This window comes from Mastigoproctus giganteus, chromosome 1 (genome assembly GCF_048544385.1).
Source record: "Mastigoproctus giganteus isolate SK-2022 chromosome 1, ASM4854438v1, whole genome shotgun sequence".
In the NCBI taxonomy this organism is placed as follows: domain Eukaryota; kingdom Metazoa; phylum Arthropoda; class Arachnida; order Uropygi; family Thelyphonidae; genus Mastigoproctus; species Mastigoproctus giganteus.
In genome coordinates, this window is record NC_143575.1 from 270,304,617 (window position 1) to 270,315,272 (window position 10,656).

General features: G+C 35.7%; 1 protein-coding gene across 1 annotated transcript in view; it reads right to left on the minus strand.

Moving 5' to 3' along the window:
• Cul4 (cullin 4) overlaps window positions 1-9,565 on the minus strand; it is a 252,454-nt gene extending 242,889 nt beyond the window's left edge. Inside the window, exon 1 of the mRNA XM_090386353.1 lies at window positions 9,169-9,565. Within this exon, the coding sequence (XP_090242479.1) occupies window positions 9,169-9,442 (274 nt within the window). The 5' untranslated portion in view covers window positions 9,443-9,565. The remainder of the gene's footprint in view (window positions 1-9,168) is intronic.
• Between the last annotated feature and the right edge of the window lie 1,091 nt (window positions 9,566-10,656).

A 10,656-nucleotide genomic window follows, 5' to 3' on the forward strand; every position in this document is an offset into this window, starting at 1 on the left:
TCAGAAATTTTTTTTGGCTTGTGCAGCATTAGCCTCAGGCTTCCTTGAACTATATGGCTAACAACAATAATAATAATAATAATAATAAACTACACTACAGTGTACAGCCAAATCTCTGGGCAGAAAGTGGGAGAAAAGAAGAAAAACAAGAATCTGAAACTCTATGGAAAGTTATCATTGCAACAAGTGTTTTTAATATACGTTTGATTTTTTTATGGCTAAATTTTTCCTATTAAAATATAATTAATATAATTAATGATGGCGATCAAAAGTGAACATCATACCGATGAAATATTAAAATTCCTGCTGATATAATTATAACCAATTTCTAAGTATGCTGTTTTTGGTGTATAAAATATGAGGTGTGCTATCTAATTGGGTTAAATTTAAGACTACTCTTTCTCAGATGACATACAGAAGGACAAAAGGGTGTGGTCTTTCTTGGTCAGAGTACCTATTTTTTCAAGTCTTTCTTGGTCAGAGTACCTATTTTTGTCACTGACTATTCTTGTTATTCTTCTCACACCCATTCCAACAGATCTATATTCTTCCTAAAATGAGAATTCCAAACTTGTATGCACCACTGTGGACTAACCACTGTTCCTATATATCATTGAGTTCCAATCACTACTCAAAAGTTAAAATTTCACATAATTTTAACCCACTATTTCTCTATTTAGTTGTTCATTATGTTTATCATAGTCATATCAATTAAAACATACTCCTATTCTCATTTTTGTTTTCCCATTATCTCTAACACCAGAGCAGCTAAACATTACAAAAGCCATCCATGTCTACTGGTTGTGCTGTTTTGGAATCTACATGCTTCTTAACCTGGAGTCCATGTAGTGCAGTGTCTTTAAGACCTTGCATGATTTCATTTAGAATTAACAAAATTTCTCATGTCCAATTGTGTGCATTCTATGCACACAATTGGACGTGAGAAATGTGACATATGTGAAATGTTAACAAGCAATGACCATTAACAAGCTGACTGTTAGCAATCTCTCCAAGGCACAATTCCAGATATCTTAAAATTATGGCCTAACTGTTGGCTTTTGCTCAACATCAACTTATACCTGTTAAGTAAAGCCTCACACTGCCTATGCTTACTTCATTAATACTAAATATGTATAACATTACCACCCGATGGCTCTAAAAAGATAACTGTCCTACAATATTGCCAACTCTTACTTCTGGCAGACATACCCTGGTTCTATTCCAGCCATCCTCATTGCAAAAAATATTCCCCATTTCCTTGACAATAGTCACCAAGAATACTTCCTGTGGGACCAAAACATTCCTCTTATAGTAATCATGAGGGCAGACTAGCACTGAGCTGGGCAGCTAAGTACTTGACAGCTAAGATTTATCTGAGAATTCTGTTTGCAATACAAATCACACTGGAAACTATAGAGACTGAAACCTGGTTCATTATTATCCCACCTTATCAACAAATCTAATTTAGAATTTATAAAGTGTCAAAGATATGAAAAATATTGTGGCTATTTACACAAAAATCATTATTTTTGTGCAAAGCCTCTAAACTCAACATTTAAATACTTCACTGAATAACAATTGTCATACTCATATCAAACTGTAATTGCAACCATATAAATTTTCTGTTGAAAAATGTATTACTACAATAAATGTAGCAATAGAAGTCGTGAAGGGCAATGTGCTAACGTTACGTTACTAGTAACGCTAGTTATGGAGAACAAAGGGCAAACGGAACTGTGATCGCTATCACGGTTAACAAAGAAGGGAGATAAGATAAAGGAGAAGTAATGAGGAATAATAAGAATTAATAAGAATAACTTAGTGCTGTTCATCCTGTGTTTTTATATATATATATATATATATATATATATATATATATATATATATATATATATATATATATATATATATACAGCATTTATTTTTATTATAAAATGATGGAATACATTCAAATAGTGAAATAAGTAATTGGTGGATGATGCAGTAGTACATCATCCTCACTTGGGGATCAAAGGGTGACACGAGTAATTACAGACCAGTTAGTTTAACTTCTGTTCAGGGTAAAATAATGGAGTCGCTGGTTAAAGATGCACTGCAGGATCATCTAGACAAGACTGCAGCAATAATTCAGACACAGCATGGGTTTGTTAAGGGAAAGTCTTGTCTGACAAATTTGATAGGATATTATGATGTGGTTACAAAGGAACTGGATGCGAAAAATAATTCTGATATCATATATTTGGATTTCAGGAAAGCTTTTGACACTGTTGCGCATGGAAGACTATTGTACAAATTGGAGCAGAATGGTATTAAGGGTAAGTTGCTACAATGGATAAAAGGATGGTTAAGTGGGAGAAGACAGAGGGTAGTAATCAATGGGTGCTGCTCTTCTTTGACTAATGTTATTAGTGGAGTCTCACAGGGTTCGGTGTTAGGTCCACTGTTGTTTTGTATATTTATCAATGATATTGATGAAGGTATATCAGGCTTAATGTCAAAGTTTGCAGATGATACAAAGGTTGGCAGGGTTGTTAATGACAGTAATGGCAGTGTGCTACTGCAACAGGATCTAGATAATTTGGGCATACGGGCTAAGAAGTGGCAACTGAAGTTTAACCTTGACAAATGCAAAGTACTACATATGGGTAGAAGTAACCCCAGAGAAACGTACCAACTGTGTGGTACTACACTTAAGGTGGTAGAAAATGAAAAAGACCTGGGAGTAATTGTGCAGGCAGATATGAAGTTTTCTGAGCAATGCAGACAGGCTGCCAGGGCAGGTCATGGGGTTTTGTCAATGATATATAGGAATTTTGCTAGCAGGGAAAAGGAGATGATTATCCCTCTGTATAAGGCAATGGTCAGGCCACGGCTTGAGTACTGCGTACAGGTCTGGAGGCCTCATTTTAGGAAGGATGTAGGTTTACTTGAGCGTGTACAGAGAAGGGCAACAAGATTGGTGAGGGGAATGACGGGATCCTCTTATCAAGAGAGGCTTAAGTTCTGCAAATTGCAGTGGCTGGAGACTAGGCACCTGCGCGGTGATCTGATTGAGGTATATAAGGCCATAAGGCCTTGAATGGGTTGAGCACGCTGAATTCTGATGGGATCCTTCCACTTGTTCAGATTACGAATCTAAGGGGGCATAAATTCAAATTAAGAAAAGACAGATGTAGAATAGATGTGCAGAAATCTGCCTTTAGCCAGCAGGTGGTTAATTGCTGAAACAAACTTCCATCTGTCGTCGTGGAAGTTGATAGGTTGAATAAATTTAAGGAGGAACTGGACAGGCATTTGGAGGGAATGGTGTGATTTTTTTTTTTTTTGGCTGATGCTGCATAAGCTCATACATTTGCTTTCTTGCATCACATGCCACTACTACTTAGGAGATACCAAAAAGTAATTAAAATCCTTCTTTAACCTACTACTGCTAGTATGTAGTCTGATGGGCACTACCTTATTAAATGTTGCTATTTTTTTTTTTTTTTTTTAATTTGTAAATGAAATCAACTCCTGTGTACCTTTGCACACTAATATTCTCTACCTGGTTATATGGTATTTTCATTTTTTGTTATTTCAGAGATGCCCAGTGACAGGTGTCTAATCTTGTTGTAGAGCTTTGGTTTCACCAGCTAAACATGAACAGCTGATAAAAAATACAGATGTTCATGTTGTATATACAGGTGCCATGCAAGCATTTGTGTTTCAATCAGCAGGATGAATGAACTTTAAAACTCTAAAAAATATAGAAACTTTTATTGGTTTCTCTCATTTATTTTGGTTCAATATTTTTTAATTGAATTTGGAAGATCATAAATGAACAGATCACTTTTTTTGAATTCAGTAAAAAAGCTAAAAACTGTTTATAATTAAAGCAAAAGGAAGTATCTTGTAGACACCACAAAGCATCTGCATCTTACAGAAGTTCAAGTCTAATGTCAACAAAATCTTCTTTCACATTCTCAACCTCCAACCCATGCAAGGTACTAAGTATTAAAGGTTCTAATACCTGTCGTGTTTGGCATTTTCATTAAAAAAAAAGCGTCTTTTTTAAATTGAGGGCACGAATGATGGAAGATTAACCTTCTAGCAGGTGCATAAAAAAAATAAGGGTAGTGGACACATTCAAGTACAGTTTTCACCAGATAATGGAAAATAAAATGGCAAGAAATAGCTGAAAATGGGAAATTTCAAAAATTTATCCTTAATTCTGATAGTATATTGGATAATAAGATAAAAATATGCTTTTAGAAAAAATAGTCTTGTATTCCAAAAAAGAATAATTTTCCTGACTGCCTTTAAGGTCAAATTTTGGTCAAGAAGTAAGGAAAAATGAAATCAAAAGAGCAAACTCACATTCAAATGGCAGGTGCTCATTTACTCCAAAATGGTGCCTTAAAGAAATGGGGGAGGTGGCTTTTACCATATTTGAGTAATCCCGAGAGCAAAGTGGAGGGGAAATTGTTGGGTTTGCAGATCTAGAAGTTAAACATAAGAAAGGTACTTGGAGTGGAAGGGATCTATCCAGATATATTAAAGGATGCGGCAAAGGAAATAAGCAAACCCATAGCCATATTATGAGAGCATCTTGGACTCGGGGGAAGTCCCTACGGACTGAAGATGTGCAAATATATCCCCAATTCACAAAGGGGGATCTAAGAATGACACGAGCAATTACAGACCAGTTAGTTTAACTTCTGTTCCAGGTAAAATAATGGAGTCACTGGTTAAAGATGCAATGAAGGATCATCTAGACAATACTGCAGTAATAATTCAGACACAGTAAGGGAAAGTCTTGTCTGAAAAATTTGATTGGATACAATGATTTGGTTACAAAGGAATTGGATGCAAAAAATAATTCTGATATCATAATATACTTGAATTTCAGGAAAGCTTTTGACACTGTTGCACATGGAAGACTACTGTAAAATTGGAGCAGTATGATATTAAGGGTTAAGTTGCTACAATGGATAAAAAGGTGGTTGAGTGGGAGAAGACAGAGTGATAATCATTGGACACTGCTCTTCGTGGACTAATGTTATTAGTGGAGTCCCCAGGATTCAGCGTTGGGCCCACTGTTGTTTTGTATATTTTGTATATGATGAATATATTCATTAAGTTTGATATATCAAGCTTAATGTTGAAGTTTGCAGATGATACAAAGGTTGGCAGGGTTGTTAGTGACAGTAATGGCAGTGTGCTGCTGCAACAGGATCTAGAAAATTTGGGCGGATGGGCAGAAAAGTGGTAACTGAAGTTTAACATTGACAAATGTTAACTGAAGTTTAACATTGCATAAACATTGTTACTTCTACCCATATGCAGTTTAACATTGTTAAACTGCATATGGGTAGAAGTAACCCCAGAGAAACGTACCAAATGTGTGGCACTACACTTAGGGTGATGGAAAATGAAAAATATCTGAGAGTAATTGTGCAGTCAGATATGACATTTTCTGAGCAATGCAAACAGGCTGCCAGAGCAGGACATGGGGTATTGTCAATGATATACAGGAATTTTGCTAGTAAGGAACAGGAAGTTATTATCCCTTTGTATAAGGCAATGGCCAGACCATGCCTTTAGTACTGCATACAGGTCTGGAGGCCTCATTTTAGGAAGGATGTTGAGTTGCTTGAGCATGTTCAGAGAAGGGCAAGAAGATTTGTGAGGGAATGAAGGGATCCTCTTACCAAGAGCGGCTTAAGTTCTGCAAATTGCAGCAGCTGGAGACTAGGCACCTGCGAGGTGATCTGATTGAGGTCTGATTCATCATGCTCAACCCATTCAAGGGTTGCTCATATTATAAATTTGAGGGGACATAAATTCAAATTGAGAAAACAAAACAGATGTGCAGAAATTTGCCTTTAGCCAGAGGATGATTAGATGGAACAAACTTCCATATGTTGTTGTGGAAGTTGATAGCTTAAATAAATTCAAGGAGGAACTGTACAAACTTTTAGAGGGAATGGATGTGTGAAATTGTTTTTTTTTTTTGTTTTGGCTGATGCTACATAAGCTTATATTCTTGATTTCTTGCATCACATGCCTCCATTACTACTAATCCTAAAATTTTCTTTTTTTTTTTTTTTTGAAAATATGTAAAAAATTCACAAAAATGTTTGCTTTCTCTTTGATCATTTTCAACAATGTGCTTGATGGCTAATTTTGAACATATGAACAGTTAATACTCAGTTTTGAGAACATGCATTTCAGTTAAGTGGATTTACACAAGAAAAATTTTATTTACGTATATTACGTAATCTCATAAAATAGAAGTTACAATCAGTCAGCATAAGACCCCATATTATGAACATGAATGCAAACTAGAGGTGTGCACAGGCCCGGCCTGGCCCTCAGGCTTTGGCCCAACCTGACCCTCAGGCCAGGTAACACAAATAGCATTCAGTCTCGTGTTGGGGTACAAATAATCATAATGAATTGTTATTTCAAACATTTCTTGCATATATTTTTTTTATATATTTAAATTCTTAAAGATTTTTTAGAAAAAATGTGCATTATTTGTCTGCAGAGACTTTTAATTGACCAAAAAGGTGCACTTCACCAACATCTCCAAAATTCTGTGAAATTTGTACTCTTTTGTGGAAATGATCCACCAGCAGTGTAAGGTCCGAAAGAAATTTTAGCACAGCCAGATTTGACACTCTTGCACAGCAGTGCAAGAGTGTCAAACCAATTTAAGTAGCGACAGTGTTGACAATTTTTAATAAAAAGCTTGTGAAGAGAAGGTGGCTGGTAGAGGTATATATTGATATTTGTTTTGGAATTATATTAAATATGGTAAATTGTAAATTATTACATTTTCTTTTTTTATAATTAATATTGAATCTGAAAGTTTATTTTTTTTTTTTTTTGTTATTATGAAACCTCAGAAACTAATGCTGGCAATTTTATTTATATAAAAGTTTCAGTTGGGTGGGATAAAAATTGGTTTGGGTGGATCAGGTATGGGTAATGAATTTGAAAAACAAAATCGGGCTCGGGTCAGGCAGGGTAAAAAATAAAAAATGTAGGTTCATGCAGACCTCTAATGCAAGCATATTATGTAGAACACAACAAAATAAAAATAAATCCTTAAAAAATCAGGCATTGATATGTTAATTCTCAATGAAAATATCAGCTCCAGCTGAATAATATTAAACTGTGAGAGTATATATATCACAGCAGAATACAAAGAGCAATGCAACAAGATCAGTTTGACATTCTGTCCATTTTCACATAAATTAATTTATACATGCATCCATACCTAAGTCACAGACTAGCATATTTTGTCTAAACATTGGTAGGTAAAATAGCAATAGCATAGCTCTGGAATTTTTGGAACAATAAAAGAAAATAAAATTTATGTGCTTTTAAATATACAATATAAGATTAACCTGAAAAAATTAAGTTTGATCCTTCTAATGTACAATACTTAGACCATAATTTAGATAAATTTCCCAAATTATTTTCTTCAAAAGTTCAAATTATTTTCTTCAGAAGGAAGGGGACTATAGATAACATTATAAACACTATATAAAAATTTCACACACATACAAAAAAAAACACCTTGAGACCAAATTACCTAAAAATTGAGATGTCAGTAACCTTGAACTCTGACCCCATGCAACTCAAAGTTTTCAGGTTAACATTTTATGATTATTATGATAAATCATAGGCTCTCTTTTGAATGTCAATAGCACTTACAGAACTAAAATTACGCTAATTAATGGAACCCTTATATCTGCCATCAAATTTTGGTAGGTCCAATGACTGCTGCCTCAAGAAGGGATTAAAGATACAACTTGCATGATTCCATGTGGAATTGCCCAGTATAAACAAAGCATACTGAAAATGAAGCAAAAATCTAGAAAGAATGTTTAATAGTGAAATCTACCGCACTCACATTCAGTAGCAAACAGATGGTTTACAAAATAAGAAAAGGAAAAAATTAACTTCACTAGTAATATTCATTCTATGTTTATCTAAATATTGAACAATGCAAGAGGAGTTAGACAAGGATATGATTAAACTGCTTTCAGCAGAATTGTTTTATCACAGGAATTTCTAGATGGAGCACCCACAATAAAAAATCAATTACAGATAGACAGAAAAACAAACAAACATACACATATGCACAACCCAACCAAAAGTGGATAGTCCTCTGATGTAGTAAACAGTGCAAATGATGTATGCAAAGCAAGAACAGGCTACAAGAGTGTGAAATTACCAGGGATATCATGAATTGTGGTAAGGAGCTTATGCAGTTTCAAAAAGGCTTGATCATCTGAACCCATATCAGAAATTGGTCACAGAACATCACAGCAGTTTGAACCTCAGAAATTAAACTGTAGTCAATATGGTGAAAAAATAGATGAGGATGTAGTTGTGCAAAAAATGATCAGATAAAACAAAAAACATCAATGGACAGGAATCCACCAATCCATAAAGAAATCTGTGAAAGAAAACTATGCAATGCCCTTGGAAAACAGAACTCCAGATGTGCATAGGCATGTCTGCAAGTGCATCCATGATCCACAGGAATATGTATGTGAGATATCACAGCAGAGCTGCTGCTCATAAGTCCCCAGATCACCAACAAATTCCAGATGTCATTTTGAGAGGTGCATTAGCTCATTATTCTTGCACTATGGAATAATGGAAAGAGGTCCTATGTATATGAGTCACATTACAGAGTATTCAGTTCTGATGATTGAGAATGGATGTGGAAAATAGTTAGGGAATGTCATCTGTTGCAATGTACTATGCCCACAATGAAGTTTGGAGGCAGTGGGGGCATGGTGTGGAGATGCCTTTTTATTTTCAAAAAAAAATTTTTTTTCTTCTTCTTAAAAATCACGATTATGCATGCAATGCCCTATATGTTTTATTTTATACACCACTAACTTTCTATAGGCCACTCTTGTCTGCGTAATGAACTCCAAAAATGAACTCCTAATTGACACTTAATTTACTTGTAGATTACAGTGGAATTTTGTCATAACAATGTTAGTTTGCCAGCACACTATACGTCAACATTAAAAATACGACATACGTTTCAGAAAGTAAGGTTTGGAAAGCGACTGAAGACTTTTAACTCAATATGGAATACACTTTAATGTTTATGTTTACAAACACTGGTATAGCTAAACAATCAGCGTGAAGACTTACCAAAGTTTTTTATAACCAACTTTCTTGCTGAACCAGGCTTATTATTTGCAAGAGGAGAAGCATTTTTGGTGACGCCATTCGGACTTAAAGTTGAAAAGTTCGTTTTTTTCTGATTTGGTGTGTCAGTCATATTTGGCGATTCGTGATCACCTTTCAGTCGTTTTCCTGAGCGATCCGAAAGGTGATGATTATTTTCTGAAAGTCTCCGTCTTCTGTGATTATGATTTTCTTCAGTCTTTTGTTCGCAATTCGGGGTGTTAATTAGGCTTGACATAGGCAAGCATATCGCGGCAGCGGTCGCAAAAAGAACCGCTTTTAACGTCAGAGGGTAAGGAAAAGTGCCAAGATTGCACTTGAAAACCTTAATAGAAACACCAAAGATGGCCGCACGCCGTGCTGCAACACTCTCGCTACTAGTACACTTTCTCCTAAAAGAAACGCTATACACCACCTCTTGGTGAAACATTCCTCAAACATGAATTCTGATGCGTAATCCAACCTCCTATGCACAGCATGATGCGTAATACTTCACATCAAATCAAACCAATGGATGGCGGCTTAAAAAATATTTTATTCAATTGTGTTCTGTTAGTGCTTATTACATGAGGAATACCTAATATATAAAGTAGAGGACAGCAGACAGGATTTTATAAGCGAGTGATGTGGTAATGGCAGTTATAATAAATGTAAAGACTAGATAAATGTAAAGATACTTTGTACAGAGAGCAAAATTTCCCCGAATACTTTCTTTTTTGAGAAACAGGTCATTCACAAATGGGTAAATCTTATGGGAAAAAAAGCATTGATTTTAATGGTGAAAACTCAAGAGAGGAGTGGACTCGGATTTGAAAAACTCAGGCTCCCACACAATGCATTTCCCGTCCTTAGCGGGTGGGAGTTCGGGTAGAACAGAGAAAACGATGAGGACAGACCAAAGATCATTCGTAAAATATCTACCATTAATATCCGAACATCCCCTCTGTTGGTAGTTGGTCACGTCCTACGCAAGTACTCTGTCAGGCAAACTATAAAAAAACTTCGTACGCCTTCGACGAGACGGGAATACGACTGTGAATAAAAGGTGCCGTGATCGAAGGACTTAACAGATGTCCAGTGCCGAATTATAATACGGTGCCACATAAGCAATCGATACGTATCGTTTCAACAGAATATCCCTGGGTTGATGATGTAATCTGCAATGAAAGCGGACTGGTGTGAAACTGTCACAAAAAGACCCTATAAGACTCTGAAGCTGATAGAACGTTACAGGAGAACCACACACAAACACACCACACATACACGCCCTCGGTGAGACGATTGGGACACATATCAGTACCAATACAGTGTGAAGGCTGCTGCATAATATGGCTTACAATGGCTTTGAATCAAACGCAAGCCGCTAATGGCCATGATTATTTCAATCACCTGACATGAAACATTGGTTGCACACCTGCTCCAGTTTTGGTTGATTTCTTCCATTATCCAATC